This window comes from Centruroides sculpturatus, unplaced genomic scaffold (assembly GCF_000671375.1).
Source record: "Centruroides sculpturatus isolate CEXI.00-Female unplaced genomic scaffold, Cexi_2.0 scaffold396, whole genome shotgun sequence".
NCBI classification, from domain to species: domain Eukaryota; kingdom Metazoa; phylum Arthropoda; class Arachnida; order Scorpiones; family Buthidae; genus Centruroides; species Centruroides sculpturatus.
The window spans coordinates 156,446-173,571 of NW_019384590.1; the positions used below are offsets into that span (position 1 = coordinate 156,446).

At 29.6% G+C, this 17,126-nt stretch overlaps 1 protein-coding gene across 1 annotated transcript in view; it reads left to right on the forward strand.

The window, feature by feature from the left end:
- LOC111624729 (eukaryotic translation initiation factor 3 subunit E-B-like) overlaps positions 1-5,798 on the forward strand; it is a 22,331-nt gene extending 16,533 nt beyond the window's left edge. Inside the window, exons 7-11 of the mRNA XM_023367651.1 lie at positions 3,768-3,885; positions 3,963-4,174; positions 4,261-4,363; positions 5,526-5,660; positions 5,748-5,798. Of these exons, the coding sequence (XP_023223419.1) occupies positions 3,768-3,885; positions 3,963-4,174; positions 4,261-4,363; positions 5,526-5,660; positions 5,748-5,777 (598 nt within the window). The 3' untranslated portion in view covers positions 5,778-5,798. The remainder of the gene's footprint in view (positions 1-3,767; positions 3,886-3,962; positions 4,175-4,260; positions 4,364-5,525; positions 5,661-5,747) is intronic.
- The last annotated feature ends 11,328 nt before the right edge of the window (positions 5,799-17,126 follow it).

The window sequence follows — 17,126 nt, forward strand, 5'->3', positions numbered from 1 at the left end:
TTAAAAAAGATCAAGTGTCAGCCTTTTCTTGTAGGTTTCTGACACTTTTACAATTAAAAACACAAAGAAATTCTTCACCCTTATCATTTTTATCCACCTTTTTAAACTGCTTCTGGCCCTCTAGTGGTAGTTACGAGTATCTACATTATTTGCATATGGTTACAATTTTTGTGATAACTCAGGATGTATTTTCTTCATAATTCGAAGTTTAGACTATTTACAAAAAGTCAAATTAACTTTTGAGTCCATCTTTATCCTTTATACACTACCACAGAAGTAACAGTCTTAAAAAATTGCTTTGAAGAACTCTTCTTAAACACAGGTAAAAATTGGTAAAAAAACTTCACAAGGTTAAAAAAGATCAAGTGTCAGCCTTTTCTTGTAGGTTTCTGACACTTTTACAATTAAAAACAAAAAGAAATTCTTCACCCTTATCATTTTTATCCACCTTTTTAAACTGCTTCTGGCCCTCTAGTGGTAGTTACGAGTATCTACATTATTTGCATATGGTTACAATTTTTGTGATAACTCAGGATGTATTTTCTTCATAATTCGAAGTTTAGACTATTTACAAAAAGTCAAAAAAGTAAAGGATAAAGATGGACTCAAAAGTTAATTTGACTTTTTGTAAATAGTCTAAACTTCGAATTATGTATAAATGAAATTTTTGTTGGAAATATAAGAATATCATTAAATTATTGCTAGAGAATTGTTAGAAAAACCCTTGTTGTGCATTATTTAAAATATATGATTCCAGCAAAATTTATTTATAGTTTAGGTTATTCATATAAAATTTAGGATCTATAACTGTTTCTGCTGTATTGTTTTGAACATAGGCACCTTCAAAACACTTACATAAAGGTCAGATTTGTATGAAATGCATGATTATCCTTAAATACTGTTATGTTGAAATCTCAATATAAATGTGATTTGGGTCCAAGTTTCACATTTACATGGAAATCTCTCATTTTTCAATTCTCAAAACTTTTTGAATTAACATTTACAATAATTTTAATCCAAATATACTTATTAATTTAATAATTTTAAATTTAAATCTTTCAAAAAATTGTGTAAATATAATGAAGATAATTTTTTGTGAATAAAGTAGTCAAACTTCTAAGTATGGAACATATGCAAAATAGATTATATTCAGTTTAACCAGCAATATGGGTACAATAGCAAAAACTAATGCTGAATTGCTAAGAAAATCTGCATGGGAATTTGGATACTAGAATTTAAAACAAATAAAAAAAATTTGTTGTTATAATATATGTTATAAATTGTTTCTTGTTTAAAAAAAAAGAGGTTTAAATGTCTCAGCATGTTGAAATGTCATCACATGCATCATCAATGCAGCATGAAGTGCCAGTGTATCAAAGTGAGCCAAAACGGCAGTTGATCACAGGAAATTCTTGTTGGAAATGAAACATTACTGTCAGCTTCATCACTAAATCTAGAATTAGTTAATAAGAGTGTTTACTTCTCACCATTTGTATAGAGCTACAAGCAAAGATACATTTCTTTATATCAGTGACATATCAAGGTGTTAACCTCAAACACCTTGTAAACAATTGTATATATAGAAGTAAATGTCATAATGATTGATTAGATGACATAGAAAGTTATAAAATGCTATTGAAAATGTAATTTTATGTCTAATTAACTTGATTGTATCCCTTGTACATTAATCATTGTTCTAACGTGTGTTTTGTGACATCATAATTTTCAAATTCCTTGTGTCATCTATTATTACATGTTTATCCTCTCCCATCTAAAACATGTGACATAATAAACATTAGTAAGATTTTCTCACTGACAGGAGTAAAGTATCTATGCATTTCAACTTACAAATTTTAGTTATTACTGGTGCTTAACATGCGTAAAATGCATATTTCTAGCATTTTAATGTGCATGCATAGCAGTTTTAAATGCATATAAATCCAGTTCCTAATTATATGAATATAAAAACATCTTTCTTTACACAGATATGCAAATTTGAAATGTTTAAATATGTGTACAATCTTACAGCTATTTTTAACTGTGGTCAGTGGATCAAAATTATTTATTACATATTTTCTTCTAGGTATACATGAAACACAAATTATATTTTTATGCAATTTGACAGTAATAGACTTGCCATCAGATAATACCGAAATTTTAAATAATCAGTTTTCAGTTTGTATTGATTTTATTAGTTACTGTTAAAGTAAACATGTTACAACATTTAAAATTTTTTCTAGTCTACCTTCAATTGTATTAATTTGTACTTGAATATTTGTAGTCTTGGGAAAGAAGTAGAAAGATAAATTTTTATGATAACGGATACATAAATTGTAAATTTAAGGAAAATAAATTCTACAGCTTTTTCTGTACCTGGTGCGTCTCTCTCATTCATTAAATTTAGTTGTAAATGATACTGCCAAAGTAACAGTTAATTTTTTAATATTGTACAAGAATTCTACATGTTTTTTTTTTTTTTCTGCATCCCCTTATAGATGGGACATACTAAATTATAATATCACTAGTTTAACATTGAAATCTGTAAGTAATACAAGATGGGAGAGCAGAATAAATTTATCAAATATTTTAATGGATTTTTTTTTAAACTCCTGTCAACTATACCGAACTATCATAAAAACATAATCCAACTGATAGGAGTTTACTGGAAGTTTACTCTGTAAAGCACATGCACAAATGTGTATAATCTGGTTGCTTTACACCATTCAGAAATTATTGCCGTGAAAGTTGTCCTGTATTCAACAATACAGCGCTTTCATTCTGCCACTTATATTCGAATATACAATAGCAATTTTATAATCTTTTTCACATGTAATATGGAAATTTGTAATAAGAACATAATGTGGTTATAATAAAATATTAATTTTAATTAATTCGAAGTACATTAAAATATGAAAATAATTGCACAATATGTATTTATTTTAGAAAATATAAGGGAAGCGGCACTTCCACCGCTTTCAAGGACAGCATGCCACTGATCACACCAAATCAAACAGTTAAGCTCTTATAATACAACAGCTGTACACTGGTACAGCAAGTTAGTCTTCATTTCACTTTTGTCAGTTTGACATTGGTCATTTATACATTGTTAGTTTGCATATTGGCCATTTTACCAAAAAGAAAAAAAAATGTTTCTTAACTTGTATTTCTACTAATATCTGGTTACAAAAATATAATAGATTATTATTTAATAATTTAGTCATTAAACACTGAATTAGTGGGATGCAATTCCATTCATTATTCAAATGTTACTATGAAGTTCTAGTTGGGAGTGTTGAGATAGTAGTTCAGGTTTAATATAATCCATCCCCCCAAACTAAAAATAACTGAAAAAAAATAAAAAGAAATACAAAATTTGTGAGGTATCATATATTTAGAGAATCCCTATGAAACTTCTGAAAATTTTATTAAACCATCAATGCAGATTTTATTTTCTCAAACCAAAACATGCAGCAAGTGCTGCTTTGCATCAGTGAAAGCAGCCATTTTGAAATGCATACCTTACAGTGATGGAATTTGGTATCCTCAACCAATTCTGTAGTCTTCTATTCAAAAGGGATTATATGCTTTCAACATTGTAATCACCCTATGCAACTATTTTTTCTAAGTATTCTATTAAAAATTGAGGAATAATTTCTTTTTAGTAAGAATATCTCCATTGAAATCTTGTACTAATATGTAAAACAAATAATTTGCCACATTGTTTAATGTTAATTATATTTATATAAATACATTTTTAAATTTTTTAGGTATTTAAATGCCATTCAAACAATTTGTCCACATATTCTGAGATACCTAGCGACTGCAGTTATAACTAATAAACAACACCGACCTGTGCTTAAAGAATTAGTAAAAGTTATACAGCAGGTTAGTTCTTTATTTTATACGTAGTTGTATGTTAAATACTAGTTTATACTTTTTTAACGGTGATTAATTTTTTTCAGGAATCTTATGCCTATAGAGATCCAATTACAGAATTTGTTGAGTGCTTATATGTAAATTTTGATTTTCATGGAGCGCAGAGGAAACTTCGTGAATGTGAAGCGGTGTTGGTCAATGATTTCTTTCTTGTGGCATGTCTAAATGATTTTATAGAGAATGCCCGTCTTTCCATATTCGAAACTTTTTGTCGCATACATGAATGTATTTCTATTGAGTAGGTTTACTAAAAATTAATACGTAAGTTCTAAATGTTGTGAAAAATCAAAACTGATAAAGGATTTTTTTTCTCTTGTTTCGTAGCATGTTAGCTGAAAAACTGAACATGTCACCGGAAGAAGGAGAAAAGTGGATTGTTAATTTAATTCGTAATGCACGACTGGATGCTAAAATTGATTCAAAACTGGTAATTTTTTTATGAAAAATAAAATAATTATTATAATAACATATTTGAAAGGAAATTCTAGATCATTGTTCTAAATAAATTTAAGGATTATTAAACTTTTAATCATCATCATTTTCATATGTGGAAATAAATGTTCTGAAAAACTCATGTAATGTATACATAATTGATGTTAAGAAAAGCAATAATGAAATTCAATTAATACTTCATCTTTTATTTATTATGTAATATCGAGTGTTGAATATTCAAGTTTTTTTTCGAGAGGAAACAATTAAAATGCAGACAAACAAGAACAACGGACTAAAAAGATGTTTTCAAATCAGAGAAACAGCAGTACTAAATAAATTTATCAGAAAATAAAAATAATTCAATACATTTTAAAAAACTTCAGACAGTTTGTTGAGCTTTTCTAATGCAAAATTATCAAGAACAAATGTAAGACTACTCAAAAACATTATATTCAATTAGATGTTAAACTTAACTCTGAATTAAACAAAATCAACTAGAATGTGTTTTTTTTGTAATTTTTACTCTACAAAAAAAGCATTTCACATTGGATTATATTTTGTGGACTTTGAGTTAAATAAATTTTCACTTTCTATCAAGGTTTGCCTCAAATGTAAATTATTTTTGGAACTACTCTAAAAAGAACTTCGTGGTCTATTTAATTTTGCAGTATTAAAATTCAACCAACTTAACATACAAAACAGTATATTGAATTGACACGTTTACTGCCAGAAACACTTGGATCAGTCTATGCTGCATGTGCTTATCCCTCTCATGCTGTTGTAAAAGTTCCTGTTTTCTCTCACTTGGAAAATTTTATTTATTTGTAATTTTTTTGGTACATAGCAAGGGACATCACTTTCTATGAAGATAGTAAATATGTTAAAAATAAGGATGATGATGATTCATTTTACTTAATTTGATATTGTTAATCATAGTTCAATCAATAGAATCTTAATATTTAGTAAAAATGACAATAGAGATCTTATAATTTTATATTTAATCACATTCGATCAGTTTCTAGTAGAACTTCGAAATGTATTCTTAGATGACAGTAAAGTTTGCCTTCCAAAGTTTTTTTGTTTTATAAATTTTTCCTTCATTATATTTAACATCATTACTTTTTTCAATGTTAATTGTGTTTTTAAATGTAATGTAGGGTCATGTGGTGATGGGAACGCAAGCAGTTTCTCCTTACCAGCAGCTCATTGAAAAGACAAAAACACTGTCCTTCAGATCCCAGTTGTTAGTAATGAATATAGAAAAGAGAGTTACAACTAGCAGTTCTGGAAAAGTAAGTAGTAATGTTCTGTAAAAGTTTTTTTCTTTGTAGCATAAATCAAACGAACTGAGAAAAATTAAAAAATTTTTTTTTTTTTAGGCTTCTCATTGGGGAAATCAAGATTTTTGAATTTATAAGTGTATTTGTAAAAAATTTGTTTAAATAAACATCAAATTATCTTGTGTTTATAAATTTGATTAAACATTCTTATATTTAAGATGGCGCCAAGTGAGATGTATACATATTTTGATAATGCATTTCTTTTCTGCGCATGTTAATTAAGTTACACTGCATAACTTATTTAATGATTTAAATAGAAGTTTTCTGATCAATTAATACAATCTTAAAATAAAATCCTTAAAAATAGACATTTTTCAAAAGTAAATTAACAAACAGAATACAGTAGGTCCTCAATGTAATAGACTAATTGGGGAGAGTGTTGTCAAAAGTCCATTAAATTGAATGTTGTACACTGTAAGTTTGTTATTAAGGTGTATTAAAATGTTGTACATTAAGTAATTTATACACACTGATCTTTCTTTTAGCATGCTCTATTTACTAATTAAAGGAAAAATTTAGAATCTTTTTAGGACAAAAAATTTTTTGCTCATTAAATCGAGTCTGCTTTGTGTGTGTAAAATTTTGTTTTGTAGTATATTTGAGCTCAAATTAATCCATATAACCACTTACATTGGCTCAGAAGAGAATTTAACACATGTTGAAAAAATTTTTTTCAAGTTTCAGAAAAGAATTTTGTATAAAGCAAAGTTTTTAAACAAGAGAAGAAACAAAAATTAAAGCACTTTTTTTCTTGTGTATTTTTAAATCAACTAGTTCATCTTCAGGTATGTTCCAATGGAATCAAAACAGACAAAAAGCATTGTTCACTTACAAGTTTTATCATATAATTTTTATCCAAATACAGTAGTCCCACAAACTTGACTTAATGTGGACTGAGGTGGTAGTGAGATACCGAAAATAACAAGTTTTACAGACTCCTGTGTTAACAATGAAATGAGAGAAACCTATGATACTAATCTAAATAGTAGAATTTTCATAAATATTATATATATGCAAATTCATATACGTATTAACTATGTACCATTAGTAACTATATCTATAGTTAAATTTTAATGTTAAAAATATTGGCTATTCGTGGCCACTTTCAAGTTAGTAACATTTGTGTCATGACGTTTTGCAATGGCACCTTGGATTTATGTTTTGTTAACATGTATAACATGTAGAATTGATGCTATCATCAAATGTCACTGGTGAATAATGATAATTTATTTTATCCCAGGGGTAAGTTATAGATGTAAAAATTACATGTATTTTGTTTTTGAACAACATAATGAATTTTACAGAATGTCAGTTATTGAAAGTTGTATTTCAGGGATTCTACTGTACAATTTTCTGTGTTGTCATCAAAATTTGCATGCAAATTTTAAATTGAAATATCTATGTAGTGTTTTCAAAAATAAACCGAACTTACATTCATTGCTATATGCGACATTTATCCATCATTCTGGTGACCAGTCTGTGTGTTTGTTAGTCAGTTCTTTTGTTGGTGATTTGAATCTTCACTTTCCTTTTGAAGTAAGAAATAACTTCTTCATTTGATAGTAGTTGTGCCCTTTTTCTTTCAGATGACGGCTTGATGTTTTAGCAGACAATTTTTTTTAATATCTAAAGACCACAACTATACTCAGCAGAAAATAATTAAATATATAATCAACACCTTAGCTTTCGCTGAGAGATTATTTTTATTAAAACGAATGTTTTCGACCCGTTCATTGGATCATCTTCAGGTTAAATAGAACACTTCATAAATAGAACAATACGTTTAAATATTCAAAAATACAAATAAACCGATAACATAAAAATAAATAATACTTGTAAATAATATAAATAACCTAATATCAATACTAAATATTAATCCGTCTGCCTACCTAGTTTTAATAAAAATAATCTCTCAGCGAAAGATAAGGTGTTGATTATATATTTATCTAAAGACCATTGATACACTCATATTTATACCTTGAAGTCATCCTCAGCACAGGAGGAGAGTGACAATTAGTTCATATACTGTCTTTCAAGGTCAACCACTTTACATTGTTTTGATTTACTTGTCTCTTGTTGCACTTTTAATAATTATCCAGGCATTACAGAATTAAAAAATATATTAGGTACTTTTGAATTAAAGATTTGTTAATTATTCAACTGGTATTAGTAAATAACTGTACTGTAATTGTTTTGTGTTCCTAACTGTAGTAGCTTTTCTGCAATTTCAACAAGCATTGCTAAACATTTGTCACAAGGTCATATTTTATAAATCACAGCTGTGTTAAACTATAAGTGAACAAATTTAAACTGGCATTAAATGGGTAATAAAATTACAATCTAAAACTGCTGAAATTAAAGTTATGCTTTAATTACTACAGATACTTGTAACGTGGATCACCATAAAAATGGACAGTGTAAGTAAAAATTCTTGCAAAAATAAATCTGGGTTTTGACGATAATAATTTCAAATTAAACCTTTAAATACTATAAACTCAATCAAAAAGAGAGTAGAAGTTTGATGGCATTTTGGGTTTTTTTGACATTGTCACGAAATTAAAATTATATGAGATGAGAGTGCTATCACCTGTACAGCACTTTTTTTTAATAGTTTAGATTTGTAATTTTAAAACATTATTATACATCCATCCCATAAATTTGGGTGCTTTTATGTGACCAATATGTAAAGAACCAAGATTTACTGATGATGATCCACAGCTGGTAAAGTGCTGGACTAATGTACGGTATCAATGTCACTGGTTCAAATTAACCTTGGTGTTTCTGCCTTCTTAATAAAGGTCAATTGTAGAATTTTAAACCAAACATTTTCATGACATTTAAATTCATATATTAAATATATTAGTGGCATTTTTGTCATTTTTCATTGAAAGTTTAATCAAAGTTAATCATTTAAATCTCATAATTTCCAATGCAATTAAAAATAACAAATTCTTTAAGAATTTTGAGACATTTTTAACAGCAATAATTAAAAAAAGCATACATTATGAAAAATTTACTTGAAGCTTCCTGCCCTTTAAACATTGTTTTTCTAAATCATATAGAACACACTGATAATTAATTGACTACAAGAACACACTACATTTTAGATGGACAAATCAAATCTTTGAGATACTCATTCTGAAAGATGCATTTTGGGTCTAGACCCCTCCTTCAGTTGCACACTATACAAAATGTTGATGTTGGTTCCGAGTAAAACGAAAAGAAAAATTTTTTAAAATTGTTTAAAGTAATGTAACAGATACAGTTATATGATTTTACATTATTATTATTATATTTTGTTAACTCAATAGTATATTATTAAAGAGAAGTAAATGTATCTCCAGGTAACTCATTTTTATTTATTTAATAAAATTATCCAAAAAACAGATATTTCAAACAGAATTTTATTCAATAGTGTAAAACTATTGAATAAAATTGATGGCTTAGATTATAAAATTTTATAGTTTTAAAATATTATTATACAGGAAATCCTCATTAATTTGGACTCTAATGGTTTGAAATTCCGTTAGTTCGTAACTGTACTTTCATCTTGACCAGGGATTCGGTTAATTCAAAATATGGCTACCTTGAAATTTGAAGTGAAAATTCTGTCCAAACTCTGATATGCCTATATTAACTCAAAGTGCCTCCATGCTGTAAGAGAGCACTAGACCAAGAATAACTCCAATCTAGTCAATACGGCTTTGCTTTTACAGTAACACATTTTTGGGTGTCAGCTTAGGGTGAGACTATGCAGATGCGAGCGAGCAAATTTTCCGAGCAAACGAGAATATGTGGCGAGAAGAGGCGAGATGCGATAAATATCAAAACCTGTCAGATATGTGCGAGAACCAGAAATTCACTCTCACCAGCGTTATTTCTCGCTTCTCGTTTGTGCATGGTTTTCCTTTGCGAAAACTAAATCACTCGCTCTAAATTCAAGTCTGCATAGTCTCACCCTTACCCACGGACTACCTTTTTTCCTATAATCTCATAAAACACAGCTGGTTTTTAGGATTGCAAGATTGGGATCATTCTGTGATACTTTGTAAGGAACATGACATTGTCCATGTATCTCTATGAGCAGATGACAAATTTCAGGTGGTGTAACCTTTTTGGCCCTCAAAAATTGAAACTGCAGTAGCAGATTTGAGATATTTGTAGGGCTCTATGCTACTAGATTTGAGCAACTTACTACTATTTTGGCTACATTTCAAGGAATCTGCTTTACTTTTTTTTTTTATATAAAACCTACTATCTTGCAACCTGAGAGGCTCTTACCAGACACACACTATTTACCTTCATATTTTCATCAATAAGTAAATTGGGTTATGTATCCATAACCCAATTATTTACTTAATAAATTACATCACTTATATGGCATTTGGCATAGTGTAGATATACGTAAATTTCGGATAATTTGAAATCACAATAATTTCATTCCTGAATTCTGAACTAACGAGGATTCCCTGTGTTATTGTAAATGTAAAAACAGGGTAAAAATTAACATACCCATTGAACAATATGACATAATTTATTAAAAACAACTGTTTTATGGTAGAAATACAAATAATATGGAGCAGACTGACTGAATTACAGGATAGATTACAAGAGACTGATAATTAAAAAAATATATATTTATTAAATAATTACTCAAAAAGATTGATAAAGAATTTATGAAGCCAAATTGCTAACGACAGATTTAAAACACACAAGTCTTATCCTCTTTATTATTATCTATCATTCCCATATTTAAAAAGGTTTTTGATTTTTTTAAAGAATGATGTACCGAATAACCATTCTGGGTCTTAACCTTAATAATAAAATATAGTAATATTAATGAAAGAAAAAGGAATAATATAAAAAATATAGACAAAGTTGCAGGGGTGGTCTACAGCAGTGGTCCCCAATCCCTGGGCCGCGGACTGGTACCGGTCCGTGGATCAAATGGTACCAGGCCGCCCAAGGAACATTAAATTACTGGTATTTCTATTTTATTTACTATGGTGTATTTCTCTCAGGTTTGTGTGACTTTTAATGGACGACAGAACAACGGAATAAACAGGACATAAGAAACACACTTCTGGTGTCATTGTCTCCTATTACCTCCAGATGGAACCATCTGGTTGCAAAAAAAACAAGCTCAGGGTTCTCATTGATTTAGCGTTCTAGTGAGTTAAAATGTTAAATCACATTATATTCATTTTTTGGTTTAACTGTATTTTATTTTGAAGGCATGTTTAAATACAATTAAATTAAATCAGTCTAAAATATAAACAATCAACGTCCCCCCTCAGTGGACCGGGGCAAAATATCAAACGTTGACCGGTCCGCAGCCATAAAAAAGTTTGGGACCCCTGGTCTACAGTATCCCTTGCTTGTGTAAAAACAAAAAAGTATGTGTGGGAAAACAGGAAGGCTTTTTGAACATAGGCTAAAATAGCATGTGCAATGGCAAAAAAACTTAAGCACGAAAATTCACCCTTATATTTACACATTGATGAAAACTGTTGTGATATTGATAAGCAGAATATTAAAATATTGCAATTGAAAAAGGAAATTTATAGAACATTTTAAAATTATAAAACAATATAAATTTAAATAATGGTATGTTAGTTAATACAAATTGGGCTAATTGTAATAATAAAATGTTGCATCTGTTGTCAGTTTAGAGTAATATATGTACTGGCATTCTTTAAGTTTGTATTTTCTAAACAAACAAAATCAGTGCATGTTGTTTATAAAAATTGTACTATTTTTGTTATATAAAGGTATGTAAATATTTATTACGTTTATTGTATCATTGTAGAATGAACTGAAGAGGGGATAAAGCCCAAAATGGATTTACATTAAAAGTGGTATTAAAATATATTAGATGATATTCTTGTCTGCTTAGATCTTGTCAGTCAGAAGAAATGTGGCTGTTCAAATCAGCATTTGAAAAAATACATTGTTTTAATTTTCTAAATTTACTGTACCATGTATTTCTGGATTAATTCACGTTATAACCTAATCCATAATAGTGAGATTTAAATGCAAATGATTAAGTTTGCATATCCATTGGGTCATGTGGTACCCAGTTTCGGGCTATAAAGTCCAGCAGCCAGCTCTGGCTGTAAATGCTATCAGCAATGGTTCATAGCAGCCAAACTTTCAAAGGAACACAGAAAATACCTCGAATGACAGCAAGCTGAATATCAGCAGTTAATATCTGGGGAATGAGATCTTCCTAGAGCTGCACAACCTTGGTTTGTTGATGTACACAGTTACTACATGTGCTGGGCATGATGTGAATACCATCCAGCAATGTGTGACATGATGGATGCAGGAACATCTGCAAACACACCAAACACGTAGTGGATCACACCAGCCCATGACAGAGTGCACAGTTTGCCTTCAGATTCACCAAACAGCCTGTTAGGACCTATTTGCCTTGGCACATGACACCTGAAACTGTCTGCTTCTGTCAATGGGTGTATCTGTGTCCACCGAAACCATTTGCAACAGGTTGCATGAAGTCAGGCTGCACACATAGCAACCAGCAACAGGATGACATTGACCACTGATGTGTGCTTAGACCCACCTGTCTCCTGGGCAACAAGTGTGCTGATCAACTGGCCAAGGAGGTGGCCAGGAGCCCATTTGTAAAGGAGAAGATCAAACCTTCAGTATCTTACATAAAAGGTACTCTACTGCAACAATCAATGACATACTGACAAGAAAGCTCAACTCAAAGTAGTACAGTAGATAGGTCAATCTATGCCTTTGTGCCTGATGTTGGCTGAACTGCAAAAAGTTTTAATTGGCTATTAACCCAAATACTAACTGGACACAAGAAGTTTCCCATTTCCAGTCCAACTTGGACAAAGAGATGATTGCTGCTCCTGTGAGTGCACATGCAGTGACACAAGGCACTATGTACTTGACTGCCCTCATACAAAGTACTTCTGCTAGAAGGCCAACCATGTCAACTGGTCACAGCCTTTGGAACAAGTACTTCAAATGCATGCAGCAAGTAAAGGAAACTTGGAGGAATTAAAGGAATTGATGGTAACAGTTATAGGTCTTGTAAACTCTTAGCTCAGTTAGAAAACTGGGCAGGGTCCCCACTACTGTAGGTAAAAGACCTCGCAAATTGAATTTGTGAGCTGACCTTTCATTTCTAGAGTACTCTACACAAAACTGTAGGTAAGAATAAGAGTTGAACTGAGAGCAAGGAAGCCTGGTCCCATTGAGTTTGTACTGCCAGAGCAGTGATTCCCAAACTTTTTCAAGCCACCACCCCCTTGGTTCCCTAAAGTTATATCCAATGCCTCATAACTCATTTTCTCTTGTGTGAGAAAGGCTTGGAAATATCATTGAAAAACTTTATGAAACTCACACTTTGTATCCTTACTGTACAGTGCATTATTTTTCCACATCTAGAAACCATTAAATGCAATGTTTCATCTTACCTATTTTAAACTGTCAACATTTCAGAAAAAGTACCAATGGATGTCAAAATATTTTCATTTTTCCTCAGGATACTTGTATTAATACTAATTAAGTAATTAAAAATATCAGCTAACTATGCAATTTAAGTACACCAAATATCATTTTTAAGACATTTTACAAAAGCATCTGTACCTTCATTTTGGAAAAAGGCAAACAATTCATTCTTAAGTACTAAAATTTGGCATAGCACTATAACCATCTTACTTCAGTGTGCAAAAGCAGGCTCATATAGATATGCAAAGATTTTTTTAAAAGGCATGTTTTTAAAGGTCTCAATGTGATGTAATTTACTGTATTTACAATTTGATATAGTACAGATTTTAATGTTGCAAGTAATGCTTTTAAATTAGGAATTCTCTATGCAAATAACTGCATAGAAACAATATTTGAGTTTCTTGTCTTTGCAAGGGTAACAAATCCTTTAATAGAACCTACCATTGAACTGTCTGTACAAATTCCTACACCCTGCTTCCATGATGTATTAAATTTCTCTAAATATGATATAATACAGTCAAAAATACCTTGTCCTGTTGTACATTCAGTAAGTACTCTACAGCATAGAAATTGATTCACTATTTCATTTTCATTAATGAAACAAACAAATTTGTATATATGAGCTTTACTGCTAATGTTAGTGGACTCATTAATTTGTAAAGCAAAATGTTGTGTGGAAATTTTATTTCTATTTTTTCAATATTATCTGACATATTTTTAATACGATAAAAAATTACATCTTTATCAATCCAGCAAGAATTTCATAGCATAAAAATGTTTTCAATCATTTTAAATGATCTTCCTCGATTACATAAAACTGAATGTTAAAAATAGAATTGACATTGAAAAAAAAAAAGAATTCTTGCTGGATTGACAAAGGTGTAATTTTTTTATTGTATTTAGTATCCAGTACACAGTTTGTTAAATTACATATCTTTAATTCTATTTTTATTATTATGTCATTCAAATGAGAAATTTTCATAACTTCCTTTTTTGCTTGATTGCACAGTGTTTACTATTTTACTTGCTGGTAAAATAAAACCATACTATAGCAGAGTCTCTTAGCTGAATTAATTGCTGTAAAGTTATCTTATATGATAAAATTTCTGATAAGGTACTGCTTGTAAGTTTTTTCAAAATGTTTCAGTTGTTTAACTTGTCTGTACAACAATCTTTTGAAATAATCTTTAGTTTTTGAAACAAGATTGGAGTGCTTCATAGTAAACTGGTGCTTCAACTGTTGTGCTATTGGACAGTTTTTCTCCATATACAAAACACTGTAGATGTCATTCTTCATCTTTATTTAAATTTCATGTAAAACTGAAATTTAAATATTCATTAATTTTTAATGTTTAATTTTGTCTTCTGTATGAGATGCATTTCCAACATCATTACTACTACACCTACTTGCTCCATCATTTATAATTTCCTCAGAATCATGTTTTCATTTAATAACAAATTTATCCATTGCGGGCTTTTACACTATTAAAATTTTTTCTAAAATAGTAAATTTTAACTAAAAAATGGACATAGTAAGGTATGTTTCAAATTTATATGGACATGAAAAAATTAAAGTGAAACCCAAATTTGCTGCATTAAGTGACAAATGTTTTATTAAAAATAACATCGATTTACACGTTTCCACACTGCAAAATAAGAATTTTAATCAAACATTAACATTTTGTCACTGAAAATAATAATTTTGAAAATTTTGTACAAAAAAACTGTTACATATTTATCTGGACAGCCACTCATTTCATGACTTAAATAGAATATTGTTTAGTTTCAAGCATTGAAATATGCAAATTACCTTACATATCTAATTGTAATACAAATTCTTTATGTTCTTCAAAGTTCTAAAATGGGTAGAACAAAGAATTTATCTGATTATGAAAAAGGGCAGATTGATGCCTATAAACCACAAGGCAAGTCAATAAGAGAAATTGGAGCATATATAAATCATCCAAAATCAACTGTTGGTGATTATTTATCAAAAAGACGTAGCAAGGATGTACCAAAATTCAAGACAGATCCAAAACCCAAGCTTACACCTCGAGATTGTAGACAAATCATCAAGGTTTGCTCCACAAAACCAATATCAGTAAGAAAAATAAAACAAGAATAAGACTTCCTTGTAGCAGCACAACAGTGTGGAGAGTTTTAAATAAATCTTTAATGTTAAAATTCTAAAAAAAAAAAAAAAGCTGTAATGCCACCACTTTCAGTAAAGCACAAAAGTGACAGACTTGATTGGGCACAAAAACACATGACATGGTCCAAAGAATGGATTGAAGTTTTGTTCAGTGATGAAAAAAAGTTCAACTTAGATGGTCCAGATGGTTGGAAATATTATTGGCACGATTTAAGAACCAAAAAACAAATATTTTCAAAACACCAAATGGATGGGGGATCAATAATGGTGTGGGGTGTGTTTGGATTCAATGGAACCACTGATTTAGCATTTATAACTCAAAGAATGAATTCAGATAAGTATCAAGGCATGCTTGAAGATCATTTATTGGAAGCTGGACCAAATATTTGTGGATCAAATTGGATCTTTCAATAAGACAATGCCCCTGTGCATGCCTCTAAATCAACAAAAATGTGGTTTAAACATAAAAATATTAATCTGATGATATGGCCTGCTAGAAGCCCTGACCTGAATCCGATAAAAATCTTCGGGCGATGATGGTTCGTACAGTTTATGCCAATGGAAAGCAGTTTTCCACAATTCATGATTTGTAGGCAGCAATTTCAGATGCTTGGGATAAACTTAAGATTGAATTCCTTCAGAATCTAATTGAAACAATGCCTAATCGAGTATTTAATGTAATTAAGTTAAATGGTGATTACATTGGCCATTAAATTGTAAGAAAACTTTGCAATTTGAAACCTGTCCGGATAAATATGTAACAGTTTTTTTGTACAAAATTTTCAAAAATATCATTTTCAGTGACAAAATGTTAATGTTTGATTAAAATTCTTATTTTGCAGTGTGGAAACATGTAAATCCATGTTATTTTTTAATAAAACATTTGTCAATTAATGCAGCAAATTTGGGTTTCACTTTAATTTTTTCGTGTCCGTATAAATTTGAAACACACCTTAATTATTAAAGTTATTTATTAATAAAAAATGTATTACTTGTTTCATATATGAGAAATCTAAATTAAAGATGATATTAGTTATAATGTTTGTACACAATACACAAATCAAACACACTTCAAAAATGGACTTTGTGAAACAAAACAATGAATGAATGTTAGAGAAGATTGCTTCTTTTTTGAAAATACAAGTTGCATTATCTCTGCTCTAAAACTTCAAATTTACAATACTAAAGTTTGTTAAATTACAATTTCCTTCTATTGGACTAAAAGGAAAGTTTTGCATATTTTTAACAGCTGCTATTACTTAACATAAATATGTGATTTAATTTTAACAGTTGTGAAATTTAACAGATTATTACTAATGTGAGATTCTATTCTTTGTTTAGAAGCATGTTTTAAACTTTTTACTTCACATTTCATTTGAATAAAATTGAGTCAAAATGTCTTTGGATAAAAAGCATATCAGACATATTATTCTTTACGAGTTTTGGAAAGGATATAACACTGTATAAACAGTAAAAAATATTCATAATGTGTAAGAAATAGTCTGTCACTTTCATAATTTTACAAAACACGCAAAACAAGTTCATGAAACACTACTTAATTAAGAACCATGGCATAATCAATGATAGATTGGTCTGTTTCTTTTGTTTTTAAAGATTCTGAAAAATGCATATCAATAATAGTAACAATAATCATTAAATTTAAAGATCAAATGATAAGGCCAGATTAACTATTGAGCTAGAACTTGGTTAATTAATTTAGTAGAATTCTATGAAATTAATCCAGCCACATCATTTGATCATTGGAATAATTCAGGCTT